Source organism: Marmota flaviventris, chromosome 3 (assembly GCF_047511675.1).
Source record: "Marmota flaviventris isolate mMarFla1 chromosome 3, mMarFla1.hap1, whole genome shotgun sequence".
In the NCBI taxonomy this organism is placed as follows: Eukaryota; Metazoa; Chordata; class Mammalia; order Rodentia; family Sciuridae; genus Marmota; species Marmota flaviventris.
In genome coordinates, this window is record NC_092500.1 from 70,893,740 (window position 1) to 70,918,527 (window position 24,788).

General features: G+C 38.3%; 1 protein-coding gene across 4 annotated transcripts in view; it reads right to left on the bottom strand.

Moving 5' to 3' along the window:
* Ano6 (anoctamin 6) overlaps window positions 1–21,423 on the bottom strand; it is a 191,987-nt gene extending 170,564 nt beyond the window's left edge. For 2 of the 4 annotated variants that reach the window (XM_071609946.1, XM_071609944.1), the window contains exons 1-2: window positions 21,107–21,423; window positions 3,913–3,982 (exon numbers count right to left, since the gene is read on the bottom strand). In XM_071609946.1, coding sequence (XP_071466047.1) covers window positions 3,913–3,982; window positions 21,107–21,118 — 82 coding nt within the window. In that variant the 5' untranslated portion in view covers window positions 21,119–21,423. The remainder of the gene's footprint in view (window positions 1–3,912; window positions 3,983–21,106) is intronic. The other 2 variants (XM_071609945.1, XM_027934186.2) reach the window with 2 other exon arrangements.
* Between the last annotated feature and the right edge of the window lie 3,365 nt (window positions 21,424–24,788).

The window sequence follows — 24,788 nt, forward strand, 5'->3', positions numbered from 1 at the left end:
ATATTTTCTTTGCTACCTCATCTATATCCCCTATAAATACAAATGAAAATTCAGCTGTACAACTTGGTAGATGATTTCTTAACTACGAAGCAGGACAGCATTGTGACAGAAGTACAGAGTGACTCTGTATGTGGGTTTCCTCATCCATAAAGTGGATGCCCTGCCACCTGGTCATGATTGTTCTAGGAACCAAGTGAGACACAAGTGCTTTTGTTCATAGCAAATTGTCATAGCTACACAAAATGAAACTGTTACCACTACATACTTATGCCAGGAAAAGAAAGGACATTTATAGTAGCATTTATCAAATTTTTTCCTTCTGTTAACTCATTGATATACATCCAGTTGGCCTTCCACTTGGTGATATGTTAGCAGGATTTTCAAGTGAATGAAACAAATCACTGGAATGAGATGACGTAGATTAAGAAATAAAATTCATAAAGTCAATATATTAGTTAATCAAACATTTATACTGTTCTTATTTTATTTTTTTATACTGGTATCCATAACTGGATGCTCTGAACTAAACTGTATCCCCCCCCCACCCCCAGAATTTGAATCTGAAAGTTCTAATGCCCAGCCTGACAGCCCTTGGTAGGGCCATTAGGAGGTTAACTAGGATTAGATGAGGTTAGAAGGGCACCTCTCTCAACATGGGACTAATGCCCTCACAGGAAGAGACAGGAGTATCCACCAAGTAGCTAGGAAGAGAGCCCGCAACAGGGACTAACCATGCTGGCACCCTACTCAAACTCATACTCCCAGCCTGCAGGACTGTAGGAACATAAATCTGTGTTTAAGCCTACCCATTTTGTTATGGTGATTCAGGTGGACTAAGAAGCTAGACTCTAGTCCACCTGAATCACCATAACCTTCCTTAGTGATTAAGCCTAAATTCCAATCGCACCTTACACATTTATTTGCTATATGACTTTAGGCAAATTACTTAACTTTCCTAGTTCTTAATTTTGTCATGTGTAAAATGTGTATTATATCAAAAACTACTCAATAGCATGGTTATGACTACTAAACATGTTAATACATACATAGTATTTACAATTATGCCTGACACTTAATATATGTTGCTCTTTTATGTAACTTCATAGCCTTTAATAATACTAGGAATAGAGCAGACACTTAACCCCTGAGCTGATGGATTTCACTGCAAAGCAGGATGGAACTGAGCCGCGTGAAGCCATCTAGTCTAGCCCCATTTGACTAAAATAAAACAACCAGACCAATCACTGCCTTGCTTATTTTTAAACATTCTCTGGGGAAAAAAGTTTATATTTGGAACTCATTAAATGCTTAACAATCTATACCATTCAGTCAATTGATAACGAACTCTCTAAATATAATAGGATTCCCTCTAATATCCATTTCCACAGCTGATAAGTCTACATTATTACAGGCTACTGGTCAGCTTTCTCTTTCAAAGTCTAACTACTTCAGTACCACTGCTCTCTCCTCACAGTTTAGCAATGTTTATTTTGACCTGAATTCTCAAATATAGAAGTATTTCAAGCACTCTATTGACCTAGGTTAAAAAAATCCCAAAGAACTCAAAAAAGGATTACCCTGGAAAGTGCAAGAAAACCAAAAACCACAAAATAAATTTTCACTAGGTTTCAGTCTTTACTCATTGGCTTCAAAGAATGTTGCTAATGAATGATTTTGATCAGAACTATTTATCATTGAAGGTAAATGAATATATTCATTTTTATTCATTCCCATTATAATATTATGAAAAGTGAGCCCCAGTATAAACTGAATAAAGCCACCAGAGGAATAAAATCAATTAAAGACGTACTGTGTACTTACACTCAGACAGACTTAGAAATTCAGTGCTTGAAGCTAATTTCTCTCTTGGTATTTTCAGAACCTAATTCAGTAACACAAGTAATGCTTATTAGTAATATTAATGTACCATATGCTATCTCCGTCAACTTAATAATCTTGGTTTTTTGACTAAAATGTCAATCTAACTTCTGGAATCCTACCCAAGAGAATCTATGCAAAATTATAATTAACAGATTCATTCTACAGACATAGTAATTAGCCATGGGCCCATTCGCGAATGCCTGTAATTAAGTTATTTTATATATTACAATAGTTTTATTTGAAACCATGAGATTTGCATTATTTGGCTAATATAAACAGCTACCAGGCTCTCTGTGTACCAAGCCATTTACGTACATTATCTCATTTTAATCTTTACAACAAGGAAGGAGAAAGAATCAACAACTTATTTTAGGTCTCATAACCAGTAAGTTACAGTCATGATGTCCATTCAAGCCTTCTAAACATCAGAAAAACCCTCCTAGTCAGCCTTTACTATTGGTGTATAATGCACAGAAATCTGAAAAACATTTGCCAGTAAAACACTGAAAAAGCAGATTAAAAAAGGAAATATATTTTCTATAAAAGAGCTACCACTGCCACCAACCCAAGGAGGGCTTAGAAGGGCTTTACTAAGGACCCAAAAAATCAGTTTTAATTTTTTATTTTTGCAAGACTGATCAACAGAAAATATATCAGACCTCATTAATTTTTATATTAAGAAAACATAAAAATATACTGTTAAATTATTGTATCAAAAATTACAGTTCACTACACCGAATTGGCAGACGATTTCTCTCCATATTTGATACTTTAGAAAAAAAACAGTACGAATGTTCAAAGAAAACACACCTATTCCCGTTTTCATTTATGTGACTTATGTGACTCTCCTGCCAGCCAGGGTTGATGATCAGCACACCAGGAGCTGTGCTGTCAATGGAGGTGGTTTCAGGGCATATAATCTTACCAGAGCCATCTGCTGAAGGGAATTTACTATTTGGTAAACTACCACTGCCTATCTGCACCAAGGGGAGAGAAGGAGATCTTGGAGTCCCTTCCAGAAAGCCCGAGAGCAAGGCTGGTTCCTGAAGATAGAACTATCTCCTCACTTATAAACTGTACTAATAAATCCCCGTTTTCCCCTTTTTTGTTCAGGCTATTGGGTTTGACTTTTCCCTCTCCTATGACCAAAGACTCCTAAGTAAAACAGGAAGTCAAAAGTCAAGAAATTTAAATAAATACATAAATAAATATATAAATAAATAAATAACATCCTCCACTCCCTGATTTCCTCCAACATAGCTGTCTAAGGGAACCCTCTGTAGCTTACACACTTGAACACCCACAGACCTTATGAAACACCAGTGCAGGAGCAGCTGACATACCAGCACAGGAAAACTGACAATTTCAGTTTCAAAAGACAGCAGTGTTGGTTCAAAATATCATAGTACTGTGCAGTTGACAAACCCTAACTCTGCATTACAATTATCCCAGTTTTAAAGAACTGCCAAGTCAGATCTTCTGGAGAAAGGATGCTATTAACTCATTAAGCCCCAAGCTCTAATTCTGAACATATTTCAACAAAATTAATACAGGTACATTAAAAATAGGTTGGGAATCTGTAATCTAGAACTTATGATTAATTAATATTAACTAGCATTATAATTACCTTATAATTATATTCCTCTTATTATAATTATACATTATATACTATATTTAAGTTTTTATAAGTGTCCTACGTGTAGGACAGTGGGATAAAATGAGCTTAAGAATCTGATGAAAGGTATGGTTCTATTCAATAGAGACCTGTAAAAATGCAAATAAACATACTTCCCATGCAGTTTAGGCAATTCAAGAGCTCCCTTTCGCCAAACCTATCTCTGGTAATATCCATGCTTGGGCAATAAAAGAAACAGAAATGGGGCAACCATATCTTCCTGGTCAGTATTTCAAAAAGGTCATCCACTATTCCTGAAACTTCCACAAGTCTCTTCAGAGATACCTGGCAGATACTGTCCTTTAAAAAAGCATTCCTGAGGGCTGGGGATGTGGCTCAAGCGGTAGCGTGCTCACCTTGTATGCGTGCGGCCCGGGTTCGATCCTCAGCACCACATACAAACAATGATGTTGTGTCCGCCAAAAACTGAAAAATAAATATTAAAAAAAAATTCTCTCTCTCTCTCTCTCTCTCAAAAAAAAAAGATTTATTAAAAAAAAAAAAAAGCATTCCTGAATCCCACAAGCACTCTTCCTCTATTGGTTACAAAAAAATAAGGCAGCAATCACTAATATGAGAACATGAGCAGAATCTTTTAGTATTCTGTTATCAAAAGTCAAATATGACTTTATATTAGTACTATAATTCCCTGTCCAACTATCTTTAAATTATTGGGAAAGTTTTATATAGCATTTATATATTGTATTTTACATATAGCATTTATATATGATTAAATAAAGTATTTATAATTATTAATATAAAAACAAGGCAAATGATCCCTAGCATAATTTCCATTTTTGCACCATTTCCAAAGCTCCAATTATTTTCTCCATACTGCACAGTTCCTGAAGATAACGTACTATAAATGAGAAGACAATCTGTACCATAAATCTCTTCCACTAATTTCACTAAAAATATATGTAACATATATAAGCATTTCTAGTAAGACAAAAAAATTGGTAAATTCAATCACTGTTTTATGAATCAGGAAACTGATATAATGTAGAAAAATGAAATGTTTTACTCCAGCTGTCATGACTAGACAACACTATGGCAGTGATGCTTTTAATAGCTCAGCATCATAGCTGACACACCTGCCATCTCCAATAAATTCATTTAGATTAGACCTCAAAAAGAAATTTATAATCACAATGATTTTTTTTTATCCAAATAATCTCTCAGTACTTGTGGGCAAAGTAACAAACAAATTAACATGGCATACAGCAGAAATTACATATCAATGTAGGTTTTCTACATAAAGTGGCAAATATTAATATACAGTGAATCTTCCATATCTACAGGTTCTGCACCCACAGACTCAAAAAACCTCAGATTGAAAATATTCTGGAAACAAAACAAAACCTGTATCTGTAACTGAACACATACAGACACTTTTTCTTGTCCTATTATACTCTAAACAAAATAGTAAAACAACTATTTACATAGCATTTGCACTGGATTTGTTATCATTAGTAATCTAGGCATGATTTACATGTGGGGAGGATGTGTGTGTAGGTTATATGCAAATTGCTATAACATTCTGCATATGGAACTTGAGCATCTGCAATTTTTGATATCTGAAGGCCTACCTCCTGGAACCACTCTCCACACAAACAAGGGATGACAGTTTACTTTTCTCTGACTTGCAAGTCTACTTGCAAATTAAGTCTCAATTACTCGCCCCCCCGCCCCCCCCAAGGCACATGAAAATCTAAGCTTGACTTTAAAAAAAAGAAAAACCCAAAAAAGAACCTTTCTGAATTCATTTTGAACTTCCTATGTAAGAATTTATAAAACTTAATAAAATGGCAGTGGTGGGCTGGGGTTGTGGCTCAGTGATAGAGTGCTTGCCTAGCATGTTAGAGGCACTGGGTTTGATTCTCAGCAACACATAAAAATAAAGGGTCAATCACAATTAAAATATATATATATATATATAAAATATATATATATAAAATATATATATAAAATATATATATATATAAAATATATATATATATAAAATATATATATATATATATATATTTTTTTTTTTTTTTTTTTAATGGCAGTGGCACTTAACACTAGCTGGAGTAGAAGTCTGACAATAAGCCCTAAAGTTTACCTATTCACAGAATTTATCACTTTTTAAAAAAAAATTAAAAGTTGAACCAGATGTCTTCCAAGATTATCCATCAGTGCCAGGGTATTTTACCTGTGCATACACCCACATACAGCTAATTTCCCTCTGCCAAGCGCAGACAAGACCCTTTTTCATTGCCAAACACAGCCAGCCTGGCGGGGTAAGTGTGCAGACTGAGGCACTGGAGGCTGCCTGGAAGGAAGAAGGATTGCCCTAAGGTAGACACAGTGCCTGGGAACAAAACACCTAGAGGAAGGCCTACTGTGAAGACATATTCACCAAGACAGGGAGACACAGGCAAGATAGCTCAGGAATGCTACCTGCATCCTGGAGGAAAGGAAAAAGTCAAGAATAGTTCTCATTTTTTTGGGTTCCCAGTATCTTTTCAAATGCTAAAAAATTTTATTATTAGACTTTTCTTATGAAAAGCTATATTTGCACAACACTCAGAAAAGGTCCATTTTCCATACTGAAGAATGAGAAAGTGTAACATTCCACAGGTGTTAGAATTAAAAGTCCCCACAACAAGAAAGGATCTGCACTACCATTAGCGCTGCTCAAATATCATGCTGCTCAACTAGGTCACTTCACAGCACTGGGGAGCTGCTTTTGAATGGAATTGTTGACTGCTGGTCCAGATTTTTTCTATGCCTAGGACGTGGTTTTCCCCCATTCCAGTAAACACTGTATCATTATTAGGTTCCTGGCTGAAGACTCTTATCTCTTCCCCCAGGACATTGTACCCCAATCCTAGAGCCCCACCTATAGCACCTAGCACTATGACTAAAGAAGGGTGGTGAAAATAAGTAGGACACTTTGATCTTAATTTAGGGCCCAAGATTTAAGATACCACTGATACAGCAACTAAGAGAAGGAAACAGAAGTACAACTCACATTATTAAATCCACAGATGCAGACAAGCAGCCTGTCACAGGCTTATAGCACCATATTAGGTAAGGGCTTTATTTTGAGGAATGAGGGTAATTAGGAGACACTGGCAAAAGCAAGATAAAACCAAAAAAAGGAAGGAGACTGAGATCAGAGGCATATTTCTGAGAAAGGAGTTTGGACAACTGAGTGAGAAAGGATAAGCCAAATTATCAGAAGCAAAACACAATATGTATGCTGGACTGATAATAAGTGCTTGCTTCCTGCCTGAAGTCAGATTGGATCCAGAAACTAGTGTGTGGTTGACCCCAGGTGGGGTGTGGTGGGGGATCTATGAAGGCTGGAACCCAGGCAGAGACTAAGCCCATTTTAACCAGGCAGTGAAGATGACTAACAGTGGAAACCTAACTCAAGAAGCATGAGTCACCCTTAAGGGAAACCCACGTCAGTGTCAATAACGTCTCTGGGAACTGGGAACACATGTGCTTGGACAAATATTTTGGAATCTAATATCTAGGACCAACACTGAATCACTCCTTCATTTTGAATAGGTCACTCTTATTTTTCTGTTCTCAGAGCTCTTCAGTTACCAAACGAGTCTAATAATATCTGTTTAAAATATTTTTTGCCAGTTTAAAAAAAAAAAAAAAATCAACAAGAATAGAGCTGACCTTTTGGAAAAATAAATTAGTACACCTGACAGCTCACACTGAAGGAAAGTGTCCACAAGCTGTGCTCTCTGGACCAGTGTCACACTCATCAGTAAATGCACTGATGGAATAATACTCAGGATGAAAGTGCAGTTTGGCTTCCGTCACAGCAAGGCACTTAAAATCTGAATTTCTATCGAATGAGAGTTGAGTGCATTTTCCTCACACATTCCCTCCCAACTTAAGAAAACGTTTGCTAATTTCCTGTTATAGGCAAGGCATTGTGTGAGCTGCTAAAGGGATTGCAAAAATAACTAAGACCAAAAAGTAAAAGGAAACCTTGACTTTAAAAATAGAATTAAAATGTTAAGCATTTTTAGTCTGCTACCTCCAAAAATGTAATACTTTAAGACATGAGTTAAAATACTTTTTCCAGATATTCTTATAGTACAAATATACTGGAGGATTATAGATACCCAGTAAACACTGACCCTTTATTTACCATAGGTAAATCTCCAGAAATATCATACTAAGCCAAAGAAGACAGGCACACGAGATTACATTCTATGTGATTTTGTTCATATGAAGTTCAAGAATGGGCAAAACCAGTTTACGGTAGCAGTCATTAAAATGCTCACCTGAATTGAAAGGAGAGAGACTGACAAAGGGAAATAGGTTTCTGGAAACAAACTCCACCCTATTTGGGGCAGTAGTTAAACCCCAGTCATAACTTAACAAACTCAACAATCAGTCATTTATTTTACTGTATGTAAAATATTAAAGTGTTAACAAAAATTCCACTGGATTAAATAAACATTAGGAATAGAGGGTCTAGACAAAAGCGTGGCAAAAGGTAATGGTGGTACCTCTTGCACTTGATCTCAATGGCACTGATAAAGAAAAAAATTCGCAGTTTGGAAGGAATCATATGTAGTGAATATAAAAATAAATTGAATAATACAGTTGGATTGTTTGTTGGACTCCAGTCATGTATGAAAGATTCCAACAGGAAAAAAAAAAAGTAGTAATGGAATTTTTGTATAGTAAATGAAAACAAAATTTGAATCCATTTCCTTCTGTCCTGTGAACTGAAAGCAAAACAAGCTTTAATTTGCATCTTCCATATTATTCTATTTTGGATACTGAGTGGGATGGGGAGTGGGTGAAATTCTAGGTAGTGATTCTCCAGAGGCAGGATTTCTCAAGGGGAATAACCTTGAAAGGAGCATATCTACTAGAGTCACCTGTGGGGCTTTTACAGGCATTGGGATTCATGCTCCAGGGGCTTGGTTGTAACTCCCAGCCAGTCACTCCTCCTCCAGAATGAGTCACATCCCCCAGCAAGCAGGGTAGGAGGAGCAGAGAACCAGTTCCTGGCTGAGAATCTAGAGGACTCATTCTCTGCTAGTTTCCTGACTCTTTGAGGTCAGGAGAGGAAAAGGTGGAGCCCCAGAACAGCGGTATTTGCTCCATCTCTCTTCCCTCATCCTCTTCTGTCCACTCAGGGAAATTACCCAGAACTGCTGAGATGGAAGCTCTCAGCACTTTCTCCTTTATTTAAAGGAGAGAGGATCATGCTAAATTGAACTGCAAAGAGAATGAAGCAAACTGAGGGCAACCGACCAGATTTTGATGCTCTCCAATCCAGTGCTCTCACTGTAGCCAACCTCCCAAGGAATAAAGGGGCATAAGACCATGAGCAACAGTACTACTCTACTAGGTGCATTAACAGCTGTAGAAATCAATAAAAATAGTGTCTCCTTATAGTGAATTCCCCCAGTACAACAGGATTGGTAAGCCTGAAAGTATGTGCTTTACATATTTACCTGATGTATGTCTTGGGCCTTCTCACAGACCTGCTTTTAAAAGATGATAATCTAAGGCCATGTTGTTTTTAAATTATGGAAACAACAGCTGAACTTGTTAGCCATTCCCCAGTGAGGGCCTTCCCCTAGAGAAGGTTTTGTATACACCCAAGTTTTGCTCTTAGCAAACTACCTTGGTTTAGTCATTCCATTCCTAACAATCTTTAAATATAATTTGCTGGTACTTGGTTAGTATGTTTCTTCACTGCCAGTCTGCCTACTCTTTGAGGACAGGGGCCAGTTCTATTTTGTTTCTTGTTTAATTCCTAGTACCTACCACAATGCCTAGCACATAGAAGGCACTGAATTGTCATTAGGTAAATGAAAAGAATTCCGCATGCACTTTGGTTTTTAAGCTCCACTGATGATGGGATCCTCTTTATCCATTGCTGTGTAGATAAAGACCAGAAACCTTAAAAAGCACACAACCTGCAGGAGATCTTCAGTAAAAAAATAATAAAAAGTTAAGCATTTTTAGTCTGAATTTATACAGATCATTAGATGAGATCAATCCAGTGCTCTAAGGTAAATGAAATCTCTATACATACGACTTAAAAAAAAAAAAAAAAAAAAAGTGAAGCAGTGAGACTGATTTGTGAAGGCTACTCAGGGCTAGCAATCTACAGTCAGTTCTCAGAGGGAGGTTTTGGGGTTTGTTTTTTTTAAAACACAAATAAGTTAGTCAAGATTGTGACTGAACACTTCAAAATAAATATCTTAAAATATAAAACAAGCCACTAGCCACAGTTTAGGTATCTGTAATTCTCAGGAAAACCATGATTATCCTATTGCTAAAAAGCCTCTTCTGTGTTTGCTTACCCTTAGAACCATGAAAGGCCTGTCTGGAAATGTTCATGTCGCCTCTTTGATTTGTAAGTTGCAATGAGCCTGTTATAGAAGCATGTACCAGTGGGCACTAAATATGGCTTAAATTTAAATGGAGGCAGGAAACATGAGATGATCTGGCAATCTTCTGGATGGCACAGAGGCTGAAATCTCATGGATGACAAGAACTTCAATTTCAAGTGCTATAACTGAAGGATGGAATTTTGGCTTTTTTGAAAAGTTATAAGTGGCTTAAATAAAAAGCAAATAATCTTGAACTCTATTTGCAGGGGAAAAAAAAAAAAAAACACAGTCTACTTTCTCTGTGTTCTCATTCCCTCAAATGGAATGGAATGTCTAAACTTTTCTTTGGCCTAATGTTGAAAGGGCTGTCATTGTTTAAGCTCTAACAACTGGACACCACCCAACTTTCCAGTATATGAAATAAGAAGCACAATTTCACATGCCTGTTTTGCAAACCAGGTAGAAAGATCACTTCACTTGTTATGTCATTAAATTCAAAACAATTGAAACTACAAGGATAATAATTTATTTGTATATTCGTGTCTTAAGTTTTATCATTTTTGCCCGGTATCATATTCATCTCTTTTAAGACGTTTGATTTGACCTCAAACTTTTCAGTAATCCTCAATCAACATGGCAAATTAAACATTTTGGTAATTTTTTTTCCTTTTAAATTAACCCATCATTAGAGTTAGTATAAAACTATAAATAAGTATGCCCTTATTAATGGTTAATATGATCAAAATCAAGAACACTATTATTTAGAACTTAATATAAGATACTTTAAATTTTTAAATTTGCTAAATAAATGGGCTTATTTCTTATCCATTTTATTTAGTATAAAGTTTGCATCATTTGATACTCCATTATGAATGTTTGTACTATATTCTCTTACCTTTCATACTAAAATTATATATTCAAAGTGATGTAATTCTGTTATGAAATGCATCTATTAGAAAATCTTATTTCATTTAAATTACCCCAGTCACTTATATTTCTTCATATTGTGGTTGTTTTATAATGACTGTGACTATTACTGACTTGTCCATTATGGGCCAGGAACCATCCCTCATATGTTGTGTATATTAATGTAGTAAGTCTTAAAGCAATTCTGTAAGATCATTTCCCCTTGTGCATTATTATCTCTAGTACATTTTCTGATAGGAGGCCAAGTTATAAGAATATGCCCAAAAGTGGATCAACATCCAGAGACCGATCTTTCCAGTCATAACTCAGAGCTCTTCAATAATCAGTATCTTTCACTCATTCAACAAAAATTTATTGAGCACCTTCTATGAACCAGTCATGTTACCACTCTCGGAAACCATGGTTGTCCTTAAGATACAGTATAAGATGAAAAATAAAAAGACAAAACAAGTTACAAGTGTAAGATACAGACTTGGAGAAAGATGAAGTTTCAAATAAAAAGAGTAAGACTGGGTTAGGACACAGGTAAAAACAGATACCTATAATATTAGTAACATTAGTTTATAATTACAGAGGGCTTTTAGTGTATCAAGCACCAAAATCCTGCAAAGTAAGAGTTTTAAATGATATTATTCATCTGACACAAACATACTATGAAATAGGTTCTAATATTAGCCCTATTTTACAAAGAAGAGAAAAGCCATGTTGGTCACTCAGGATCATACACCTGGTGAATGTATGGGCCAGAATGTGAAGTCACATTCTGACAGATCTCCATATCTGTCAGAACCAGGCTACGCTGTCAGATGAAACTCTCAGGGCAGAAACAAGATAAAGGACCCTTAGGAGAATGATGATCAACCATGCAGCAGGACAAGGTGCTGACATGGATACATTAAAAGGCCACAGGCCAGCACAAGTGACCCTTTTCTTCCTCACCACAGATATCAAAGTAGGACAGGATGCCAGTCCACTCCCTTAGTCAAACGAAGGAGAGGCTATCTATATTGATAACAGATGGCAGACATGATCTTTCAACACAGAGAAGAGTCATCATCTTCTTTTAACCTCCAGAATAAGTACAATGAACTATAATCCAGGCTTTCATCTTCAAATTCAAACCTTGAGGAAAGATCACCTTTGCTTGATCTCAAAAACGTACATTTACCCAGAGTTTTGGAAGGGAGGAGAGTCAGTCTTTTCCAGTCTGTGGCCTATTTTCTCCATCTCCCTTCCAGATCCAAGTGCACATAGATCCCTAAGGTACCCCCATAGCCCCCTGAGACTGTGCAGGGATGACAAGGTGGCTGAGAAGGTCCTTTATCAGAGATGCAAGATAACCTCTAAGTCTAGAGAAGATTCAAAGACAGAAGGACTGAAATGGACAGGTATGCATACATGGAGGTGGAAAGCTGGGAAATTGGGGAGTGGAAAGATAAAGAGCTCAAACAGGTTTTATTTATTTATTTTTTTCTGAAAGAGAGAATTTTTAATATTTATTTTTTAGTTTTTGGCGGACACAACATCTTTGTGTGTCTTTGTGGTGCTGAGGATCGAACCCGGGCCGCACGCATGCCAGGCGAGCGCGCTACCGCTTGAGCCACATCCCCAGCCCCAAAAACAGGTTTTAAACATCAGACTGAGGATCCCTTCTCTCATGTGCTGCCTGTCTGCGCTTCCTTCATTGAATACTGAACTCTGATTCCTCCATGTTTCCACAATTCCAGTACTAACAACCCAATCATGTAGAAGTCCAACCAAGAATCTATCTCATTGTTAGTAGAGTGATCTCCTCTGAGTCTAAAGGCTCAATCTGTAATAAAAGCTATTCACTCACCGAAATGTCTCCTTCCTCACTTCTTGTGCATAAAATGACATGCTGACACACAGTAGCATGTACACTTTAGTGAGAGTCTCACCAGACAGCAGTTGGGAGAACAGGGTAAGCTACAGGGACCACGGAGGGAGCTACAATCCTCACATTCCTGAGCCATTTATTAGGAGCCTCCTGTGTCATCCTCTAGGACCTTTTGCTAAGATTCCCTGACAAAGATTACTCCTGAAATACTTTTTCTGGAATTTGGAGAACACCATCAGTCTCTCTGAAGAACCGTCAGAACATAAGAAAACACACACAGAGAGAGCAATTATCTCTTGGCAAAACCACATACTATTATTCTTCAATTCCTTAAAAAAAAAAAAAAAAAATTCTGCAGCAAAGTCATCATCCCGAATGTCCTTGACCTGATACTTATTGATATGGTTGAGGGGAAAGGACTTAATGATCTCAGAGGTAAAGAGTAGCAGTTCCCATGTCTGCTTTTAAAGAAAAAGAATTTACCAAGACAGCAATATTGGGGCTGGGGATGTGGCTCAAGCGGTAGCGCGCTCGCCTGGCATGCGTGCGGCCCGGGTTCGATCCTCAGCACCACATACAAACAAAGATGTTGTGTCCGCTGATAACTAAAAAATAAATATTAAAAAAAATTCTCTCTCTCTCTCTCTCTCCCTCTCTCACTCTCTCTTAAAAAAAAAAAAAAGACAGCAATATTATAACTGCCAATCATACAAGTCTGAGTGAAAGGCCCCCTTCCCACTCAATACTATACATACCCCCTTACATTTCCTCCCAGCAACCACACAGGGCTCAGAGAAGCTGAGAAGCTTGCCTTAGGTAACAGATTCTAGGGGACACAGCACAAGGCACTAACTGACCATAAACTCAGGTGGTCTGACTGCATTTCCCTCCTTACCACCCAATAACAGCAGCCAATTACTTTCATAAGCTCATTTTTCTTCCTATTTCTTGACTATTAGTATTTCTTAGAAAATAATGGCTGTTTTGGAAAATGGTTATTTTGTTGTTGTTTTGTTTTTAATGGTACTTGGAATTCAACCCAAGGGCCCACATATGCTAGGGAAGTGCTCTATCATTAGGCTACTTGCCCAACCCTCTTATTCTTTGAGACAGAACCTCACTAAATCACCCATGCTGGCCTTCAATTTGTGATCCTCCTGTCTCAGCCTCCCAGAATAGCTGGAACTGTAGGCCTGTGTCACTACAACCTGCAGAATCATGTTTTACACAGTTGAAACACTGAAACATTCAGGACTCATTTACTAATAGGAGGAAGAAATAAAATGATACAATAAATAAATGCAATTACTTCAAATCACAAATAACAAAATTTTAAAAATAATATTAAGGGTCTGATTATGTTCTATATTTTTGTTTAGAATAATTTTTCTTAAACAACACAAATTGGGAAGAAAAAAAGCTTAAGTTTGTGTCTACGTGATGCCACAAGAAAAATTCAGCCATCATTTTGTCTCAGCAAAGCCAAAAATAATTTTTCAAACATCTAGCTAGAATGATCTGGAGAAACAAAAAATTCAATTATGGAAACACAGTCTTAGTTTCTATAAAACAAGCTTTATAAACAAGCCTTTAATTTGCTTAATTGCTCTTTGTAAAAGAACATCTATTTACATGACTTTGACCTGGGGCGAAAGTTCTGCCAAAGTAAAAATAAATGTAGAAAAGAAAATTTTAAAGACCAATATCCCTTTTTCCCCCCAATTTCAAGTATTTGTATTGTAAAATAATGTGGGAAAGAGAATTTCAATGTCCTAGAATGAAAGCATTAAATATAAAAGCAACATCTGGACTTCACAAAAGAATATATTTCCTTTCATTTGTATTTTTGGCTGCTGAATAACTTCCTCCAGCAAGATCTGTCAATTAGTATTCAGATATGTAGCCAGGGCAATAATAAATACCATGGCAGAGAAAGTTGCCTATTAACCCTTCAACTTGTCTTCTACACAAACGCTCCATCTGATATGTTTTGGCTGAACAGTATCTGAATTGCTCCTTGGTCCATGTCCAAAATATTCTATTGTTGACATATTCATTCTGTATTCTTCAAACTGATTGCTTCTTGGAATGGATGCTAATGAATTTTAGGCACAGTACTAAAAAGATAAAACTAAAGAAAAAGGCAAAAAAAAAAAAAATAACCAATAAAATAGGGGCTAGGGGTATTGTTGAATGGTAGAGTGCTTGCCCAGGATATATGGATCTCTTGGTTCAATACCAGTACTACAAAAAATAATAATAATAATAATAATAATAATAATAATAAGCACATAAAACAATCATTTGATTGCATTAAATTCCCATAATCTTTCTCTTGACATAATATTTGCCAGTCAGTTCAGCAGTACATCTCTTTGGGTAAAGGCAATTGGAAATAGTGGTTTTTGTTTTCAAACTAGCCATTTTTGCAGAGACTCAGCCCTAAATGTAATCTATCTAAAGCAGATCAGGCTTAAATCATATGACATACAAAGAATCCAGGAAAATCTAAAACATAGATCCATAACATGTTGTACTGCACATCTACACATTATTGATATTACTGCCATGGAATATCACACCATCCTTCAAGACTATAGCTTTGGGTTGGGATATAGTAAATCAGCTAGAATACAGGAGAAAACCTTAAGTACTAGCCAGGGTGGAAACTTTTATTAAAATGTAATTGTTTTAATCTAGTCTGCTATAGTTCAATTCCTTCCTATAAGACTATGTTGTGGGATTCTTAATTCTTCATTATCCCCCTCATGAATGTCAGAATTAAAATTATATCTCTAACGCAAATCTCCATAGGAGCTTGCCTAAAGTTATTGGTTTCTAAAAAGGAAAAAATAAAAATAAAACTGGAGAGTGACCAACATACATGACTATTGCAACCCCTTGAGAAAACAGGGTATGTGGGTAACTCTTTCTTTCTTTTTTAAACAGATTGTTTGTCACATCTAAAGAACAATGAATCGCATAACTGAGGAAACTTGGAAAGTAATTATTTGACTCAAAAGTTAGAACATGGAATATAGATCATGACTGTGGATTTGAAAAGGAAAATAACAAAATGTTTATGAAAAAGAGCCAAAACTCACTGCTCCGAAAAAGAAAGACTCTCAGGATAGTTGCCTTTGTTTTGTTTTTTAACTTTTATCTCTTTGATAGAAAAAGTAAATATATATGATATGCATATAACATCCCCTTATCACAGTGCATAAGGTGAGGACAGTATCACAGTTTATTTGGGGGGAAATGATCTCATCATGTCTTTAGGAATACTCAGGATGTTCTGTTTTTATATCCCCATTACCTCACCTGCCTCTGCACCCCTCTAAGGTTGGTTCAGGTATCACCTCTGTAGAGTTGTCTTGGATTTTCCTAAGTAAGACCACAGGCTTTCACCTTGGTACCACTTGGTACCATGCTTTCTCCTGCACACACCTTGATTATATCACTAATCATAGATCGCTGCAATTGCTATTCCCTTATCTGTCTCCTTCCTAGATAGTGAGATACCAGAGGTCAGGGACCCTGGAACCCAGCAGAGTGCCTGGTATAATGCGTACACTCAACATTTTCCAACAGATAACTGAGCATATCTCAAAGAGCCACAGAATGACAGAATTCTACTGGGGCTATAAAACCACTAAGCATTATGCTAAACAAATTATTTTAAAAGAGTAAATCATTCATTCCTTCAAAAATTATTTGGTATCCTTAGGGAAACAACTGGAAACTCACGGCATCTGTATTCAGGAACTTACATTTGAGAGTAAGGCAGAGAAACTTTTTAAAAACTTATATCAAAGGAATGCCTACAACATTGAGGATATTCCACAGATCTCTAGAAGACTCAAATGAACTAGACCCAGTCACCAAGAAATTTTCACTCTAGTTGTGGAGACAATGAATTCAAAGATAATGACAATAAAGACAAAATACAAGATGAATTCTAATTTCATAGAACCAAGAAATAAGGAATGTGAGAATCCATTGGTGGGCACTTTGGGCTCTTTAGCCCAAAGTAATAACATTCTGGGTTTGTCACAGGTTTAGACGGAGGAGATGCTGAGAAAGAGAAGAAGTGAGGCTGAAACTGCTGATTAAGGGAAGAGTTCGAGCCAAAGCAAGGGAGTAAATTAGAAGACTTGTTGGAACAAGAGGAAGAACTCCTCTCCACTCACTCAGCTCTGGTGTTACCCTGGAGTTACCCTGTGCTCTTGCAGCTTGCAGAAAAGAACCAAGTACTCACGGAAGCTGCCTTTTTCATAAAGCTCTCAGACCCATTCCTCTGTATTCTTGTGGCCATTGTACACATTTCTAAATCCAACTGCTGGAAAGCCTTATTCCAACAGTACACCTTCTAACATGCTTTTCACATTCCAAGATCCTTCCAAAAGCAAATCTGATTCTATCCATTCTTTCCTTAAAATCTTTCTGAAGCTGCCAAATGAGGTATATGATAAAATCCCTAATCATTAAAACATGTGTTAAATTCTGCAATGTGAAGCCCCTCTCTGCTTTCCCAGTGTGATGTCTGCTCCCTTCCCCACCACAGGGAACTCCTTAGAGCTTCTGCACCTTCAATACCTTGCCTGACAATCCCTTCTGTGAAGCTCTCCCATCTTCCTCCCACAATTTGGTGCATATTTCAATAATGGCACATACTACAAATGTTGGGTTCCAAGGAACCATTTTTCCTCCCTCAGCAAAGTCTGAATCATAGAGAATGCAAGAAACAAAACAGCATACTAAGTCTAATTTCTATGCTGGCATAAAAGATGTTCCTAGTACTTTTTATGTCAATAGGAAGAGTGTTGAATCAAATCACCAATTAGAAGTGGTAGAAGCAGTGGAAACCAAGCAGCCAAGGACACTCTCCTGCACATCAGGCAGGGTGGCACACAACCCACCTCCCAAGGATTTGCAATGACATGTGGTCTCTATGTAAAAAAAGGCTACAAAACATGTATTTTCTGCTACTATTGCCTAGATCTAACTTTTGTGGTTCATTGTTGAAGCTAATTTAGAAATAAGGCCCTTTGCAAAAATGCTCCATACCAACAGGCTGCTTCATTAACAAATCTTTTAGGCATAATTTCTGGTGGCCATGATTTAATCAAACAAGGAAAAGACCCCATGGTGAAATATACCATGTTTGATTCTCCAGAAAGGTTTATATCAAATAAAGAGACAACCCTGACACATGAGCACTGTGCTTCAAGGGAAAGCAGAATTCACTGCTAAAAAGCCCCTATATCTACCAGAGGACACACTTCCCTGTATCTAAGTAAAATATCTCTATGATACAATCAGGGATGGTATGTAGGTAAAATAGTTTTTCTTTCTGTCTCTTGTGTATGATCATAATAATGTCAGATGTTATACTAAGAAATTTATGTCAAAATAACTCTTCTGCTGATTTATAAAATATTTGAGAACTTTCACAGAAATCTTCAGTAGTCTAGTAAGTTTCAACCTATTATACAACTATTTGTAGTGATGATCAAGTACTAGAAGAAATACATTAGTCAACAGCCTTAACATTACAAAACTAGAGGCAGAGGTTAAAATTATAGTTTTCATTTCAACAGCGTCTCCTCTGTCATAGTTGGAAATTAAAATTATTTTGCAATAGGCTACACCATTATGAGCATACTTCTGGTAGCCTTTAAAAAGGCTTATTATTTTATAAAGGCCTAACTTTCAACTGCCATAAAATACTCCTGGTATAAAAAATCACTGCAGCAGGATACAGTGCAGCACACTTGTAATCCCAGATACTTGGGTGGCTGGGGCAGGAGGATCCCAAGTTCAAGGCCGGCCTAAAAAATAAAAAGTTCTGGGGATGTAGCTCAGTGGTAGAGTACCCCTGGGTTCAATCCCAAGTACCACAAAAAGAAAAAAGGAGTGGGGAGATCAGGAAAGAACAGAGGATAGGAGAGAAAAAGAGGGAGAAGGAAGAAAAGGGGAATCATCACTGAATGAGGAAACCTAAGAAAGCAAAGATTTCAGGTAAGGTAAAGCATGGAAGCAAGAGAAAGAAAGAGGGAGCAGTCAGACTTTAAATAAAGAAGTGCCAGGTCAGATTTCAAAGAGGGAGAGAATTGCCAAGAAGGAGAGATGTGCACTCACTGCAACTCACAATGCTTTAGAACCATTCTCACAGAAGACAGTCCATACAAATGGACACCAAGCACTAAAGCATTTATAAAATTCAAAGCACAGGAAGACTCTTCAGGGAAAGAGGAAACAGTTGTTTAGCAAAGTCAGGGGATGTTCCAGTTGAAGGTAATCAAAATGATGCCAATTAAAACAGTAAAAGCAGGCACTGAGACACGCCTCTGTTCCACAGGAGGCTAATGCAGAAGATGGCACGTTCACCTGGGCAACTTGGCCAGACCTGTCTCAAAACAAAAAGGTGTGGAGATGTAGCTCAGGGGTAGAGTACTTGTGTACCATGGCCTAGTATGTCCAAGGCCCTGAGCTCAATCCTTACTACAAAAAAGAAAGAAATCATTTAAAAAAATTGCTAAACCCGGTTTCAGTTTGTTCCTCTATCTACATTGACTACTATACAACGTGAAGTATTAATCTGAATAGTTTCTGGAGGGTGGGATAAGAAGGACAGAAACAGTTAGCTAATAGCTACACTGTTTGATTCGATGAAATAAGCATGAATTACGTGTAATTAAAAATAAAAAAAGCTTATTGCCATGCACTTAAGATGAATTTTATGATGCCTTATCAGGGAAGCAAACCAAATTAGTTTTGCTTTCTAAGTTCAGATCCATTGATGGCACAGCAAAACAAACAAAACTCAGAGCCTCTTGCTTACTTCAATTTCCATTTAGGTTTATCATTTACTTAAAATACTCAATATACACGTGATGTATACTGATGATATATCGATGTATACACATAATGTATATTGAGGCCTTATCATAACAGACAAGAATAATTTCCTACAAAATAAATTGTATTAATTTTTTTGCAACTTTTAAAATTTTGCTCGTGATTTATTTTTTATGGCATTATTGAAGTAATCTTGCTAAATACTAGCAGCATTCATTATCTGTCTGCCAGAGTGACCAGGTGGAAAGAGCACTAATTTGCACAGGTCTTGCAAGTCAGAAAATGTGGGTGTGAAAGTGTAAGAAACTGGGCAGATCAGCCTATGAGCATATCAGCCTATGAGCATCAGTTTTCTCTCTTATAGTAGGGAGAAAAATCTCATATTATTTGCGCCCTCTGTAAAGATGAATACCTGATACCTATGTTCTCATGTGAATGAAATGTAAAGCTAAGTCATGGAGCATAGCCCCCTCTATTACCTCTCCCCCCCACCCCCTCTCGGGCTGGTAACCAGGAAGTTACCAAATTCTTGTTTTAAATGATTTGTGCCTAAAATGTAAAAGGAAGAAAAGCCACACCCACCCACCCCCAAAAACAAACAATAAGTTAATTTTAAAGCTATTAGCGACAAACAAGGTTTTAGAACATGAGATGGAACTGTTCTGTTTTAAAACTGATTTGGTATCCAGAAGATTGAGCAGAAGTCGCCAGAACAGACGGCATGGTAATTTAATTACAGTCTCCTGGAAGAAACCAATCTATCATCCTTCCTGACAGTGCTTTCTTTGGAGACCTGATTCTTTTCTCCTTCCCCACCTCCTCCCACCCCTTTTGTTTGCTTTTTTGCTTAACAGCTCTCCCTCGGTTCAGTCTATCACTACTAAGTTGGAATGTAGCACTCCAAGACTGCTCCCAAGCTCCACATCCCCCTCTGGTCCTGTGGGAAATGCCCTGCGGTGTACATTGCCTGCGGGATTTCTCCCAGGTTCCCTTCCGCCCAGGCAGTATCTGCAGAGGGAAAAAGGATCCCGGCCGGCTCTCGGCAGCCGCAAATCACTTCCCGGGCTGCCCCTCCCCAACACTCCCTCCCCTAACTGCTGGTTCGCTTTCACTTTAAACTGGATTCCAAAGGGTCAGAGCCAGCTCTCCAAAGCCGGGCCGGCTCCCCGAACCCCGCCTAGGGCTTGCCGCCGCGCCCCGGCTCTCCGCAATCTCTAGCCTTTTTGGAGGCGCAGGAAATGACCCAAAAGTTGCCTCTGAGTCAAGACTTCCGCGCGTAGAGGCGTCCTCTATACGCGGTGACTTTTCAGGGGCTGCGTCCCTTTCGCGTAGGGAGGCTGTTCTCCCCGCAGCTCGGGCCCGCAAGAGAGCTGAGCCCCGAGGCGGCAGGGGGCTATGGGTTCCCTCCACCCCTTCCCGAGGTCCCGGCCAATCTCCCAGAGGACTGCGGCGCCAGGGCGCAGGCCTGAACTTCTCCCCGCGTGGGCTCGGGCTTTCTGGCAAGGACGCCAAGAGCCCCCCACTCACCGATATCTCCATCCTCGTCGTCGTCCTCCTCCAGTTCCATATCTAGTAAAACGTTCCTGGTCATCATTTGCATGTCTCCCCCAGAAGGCGGCTCCGAACTTGTCGCAAAGTTGGGGGTTCCGGAAGGACTCGGTTCTCCGCGGGCCGGGCGCCCGGGTGGGGACTGCAGGGCGCGCGCGTGTCACTCAGGCTCTGGGGCCGCTCTGCCCAGCCCGCGCTCCGGGAAGCCCAGCTGAGGCAGCCAGCGACTGAGCATGCCCAGTGACACCGACGAGGCTCGCTGCGGAATGATTAAACTTCCCTGGTTTTATTAGGCGCCCAGAAGGAAGTCGGGAGGCTAGTGGGAGTAGTTAGCGTTTGCGTCTTACACCAGCGTGAACTCACAGTCGGGGAGGGGAGAACGCGCAAGGGTGGGCGGGGATGGGGCTCCTCCAACGTCGCCTCCACAAGACGCAGCTTTTTGTTCTAAGGTCGTACAGGGACACACACTGGGGCTTGAGGTTTTTGTCATTTGTTACGAGAGAAGGGCGGGAAAAAAACCGCTGCTGCAGCTCTCACGAGGAAGGCGAGCACAGGTGAATGGTGTTTGTAAGTGACAAGGAGCTATTGAGGGATCTTAAATTCAATTACTCTGACTCCAAAGTGGAGGAAAGGTTATTCTGTTGGAGAAGGGTAAAATGATAGAAGAGTAAGTCAGATCACGCCGGGGAAGTGGTGGGTGCAAAACTCATAGGTAACAAGATAAAGAGAGAGACTATCTATAAAGAAACGTGCTCACAGAAGACAGAAGGATTTCCGCACAAAGTGGCTTGGCAGACGAATGAAGCGCCCCCTATCTCCTCCCGCTTGATGCACACTGGGAGTGGTCTCAAGACAGCAAAGTAGGCTGCCCATTTGGACCATGGGAATTAGTTCTGTGTGTCAGAGACAGAAGAAACTGAACACCGTTGTAGTTACATAGAAACTCTTTTCTAAAATAATGTAGAAAACTCTAATAGCAAGAAGAAACAAAGTAATGAAATTTAAGATAGAAAGTTAAAAGAAAGCCTGCATTCTTGGAAACCATAGGAAGCAATAGGATAAATACAAAGGAATTCATGTTAGTTTGAATTGCAGGTTCCCTGGTTTATGGGTACAGAACTTTTACTCATAGGCGGTGGTGAACTCCCAAATGAGTCAAATTTGACTTCTCAAAAGGGCTAGCAGTTTGAGAGTGCAGCTCAGTGGCAGAGCACTTGCCTAGTATACGGGAGTTCAAGCTGCATTGCTCTGTATGTTATGGTCTAACACTTCTCATTGAAATTCTTTATATTTTTACCCCAAAGTACCAGGATTATTGCAATAACATTAAATCTCTGCATTTTATTATTTCATATGCTTATTTTTAATGTTCTCACATGAAAGAAAACATTGATACCAATCTTAAGTGGGAAAATAACCATAAATACACACAAAAAGACTCGATACAATTATTTTTAAGAAAATATCCAGGAAATGCTATACATGCATCCTAAGATACTTTTTTGAATAAAGATTTTTAAAGAGAGAGAGAGAGAGAGAGAGAGAGAGAGAGAATGTAGTACTCTGAGTATAGGATGAGAGCCTAAAGGGAAAAAGAAAATACGAGATTGTTTTCTTCCCCGAACTCTCTCCTCTGAGCTTGTGAAAACTACCAAGTAGAAACTCCAGAGGTGTTTTGGTTACAGGAGTAGTTTTCACAATTTTCATTTAACAGATGCTTATCTAGTACTTTCTATATGCTAAGTATAGATCTAAATGTTTTACAAACATTCAGTAATTTAATGTCATAACAACCCTAGGAGTTGTTTACCACTCTAACTCTGGCACCTGGTGATGGAGTACCTTGTCCAAAATCACACAGGAAGTAGCACAGCTGGGATTCAAACCTAAGCAGCTTGTTCCAGAACTCATCCTCTTAGCTACTTCATAAACCACCTCCAGAGACATTTTCAAGTCAAATTTTTTTCAAAATCACTTTTTTCTCCCACCAGTTCTAATTTCTCAAACTCTTATCAAATTCCTGTGTCAGTTCTCTCACCAAATGTTCTGGAATTTATGGCCTAAGACTTTGCTCAAAGTTAGTTTGTAGTTAGAAAATTCTCAGTTGACTTTGCAACAGGTTTTAATGAGTCATTGGGAATTCTTTACAGATTTTAGAGATTACATTTTTCTTGCTTGATGAATGTTTCAGAGAGACAGTGCTGACCTTATATGTAATGTAACTGTTGCTAGAAGAGAAATGGATTATATACTTAGGTTAACTATGAGTCTATTTCTGGGAAATTCCATTCTTTCTTTTAATCCATTTTATTTCCTACTGCTTCTTTCATGCATTATTTTAATTAAGCAATGTGGACTTCAAAAATAATCTAAGGAATAGGCCTGTATATGAACCACACCCTTGGTCCTGAAGAATTATCACTTATATCACAAATGGTTTGTGAAAGAAAATGTTCATAACAATATGTGGTCAAATTATTTGTACTTGCAAAGCTTTTCCAAGTCAGAAATCATATATCAAGTATTTTCTCATTTACTTGTCCTATGATTAACTATAACATTTGCCACAAACATGATCCTTTTCTGCCATCCCATAAATGCTGGTGCTTCTCCAGCTTCAGTCCTCTTCACTTCTTGTCTTTTTTTATAGAACTCATATAGTAAAGTTATGGGCAACTTCACTATCTATTCCAAGAAAGACCAGTTTCATGGGCATTCAAATGGCACATTCATATGGGGTCATATATTCAGGAAATTTTGACACTTAGAACTTTAATGTTCTGTGGTCACCATCTTGAAATTCTTAATAACACAATCTTTAAATTTTTGTTTTTTAAAGTGAAGTCTGATGGAATGATTGCATAGGCCTCAGTTCATGTGTAGTCCAATTAGCTTCCTATCATTTCTTTGCCTTCCTGGGATTAGTTCTCAGCCTATAGCTCCTGTGTTCCCTGGTACCATACCCCTGTCTTTCAGCATACCCAGGATCACTCTTATGGTTTGGATATGAAATGTCCCCCAGAGACATGGGTTGAAGATCTGGTTCCCAATGCAGCAATGTCCAGAAGTGAAAATTTGGGGAAGTGATTGGATCATGAGGTCTCTGACCTCATCACTGAATTAATTCATTGATAGCTGAATGGACAACTGGGAGGTGATGAAAACTGTAGGCAGTGGGGTATGGCTGGAGAAAGTAGGTAACTGAGGCATGTCCCAGAGGATATTTCTTATTCCTGGCCCTTTCTTTACCTTCCTCCCTATCTCTCTCTATCTCTCTCAGTCTCCTCTTTCTTCCTGGCTGCCAAGAACTGAGCAACATTCCTATGCCATACCTTTTTGCCATGATGTTCTTCCTCACTTTGACCAAATCAATAGAACCCACCAATCATGTACTTAAACCTCTGAAACCATGAGTCAGAATAAATCTTTCCTTCTCTGAGTTGTTTTTCTTGGGTATTTGTCACAGCAACAACAAAAAATCATTGACTAAAACAACCACTGTTGTTTTAACTACCTTTAATAAGTTTTAACTACCTTTAATAAGATTCTGGGCACAACCAGAGAGAAGGTTGTGAATATGAGTATGCACCCATAGTATCTTGCCCTGGACTGGCAGTGACACACGTACCCAATGGGAGACTGGGTAGATAGTGCCGAAGTC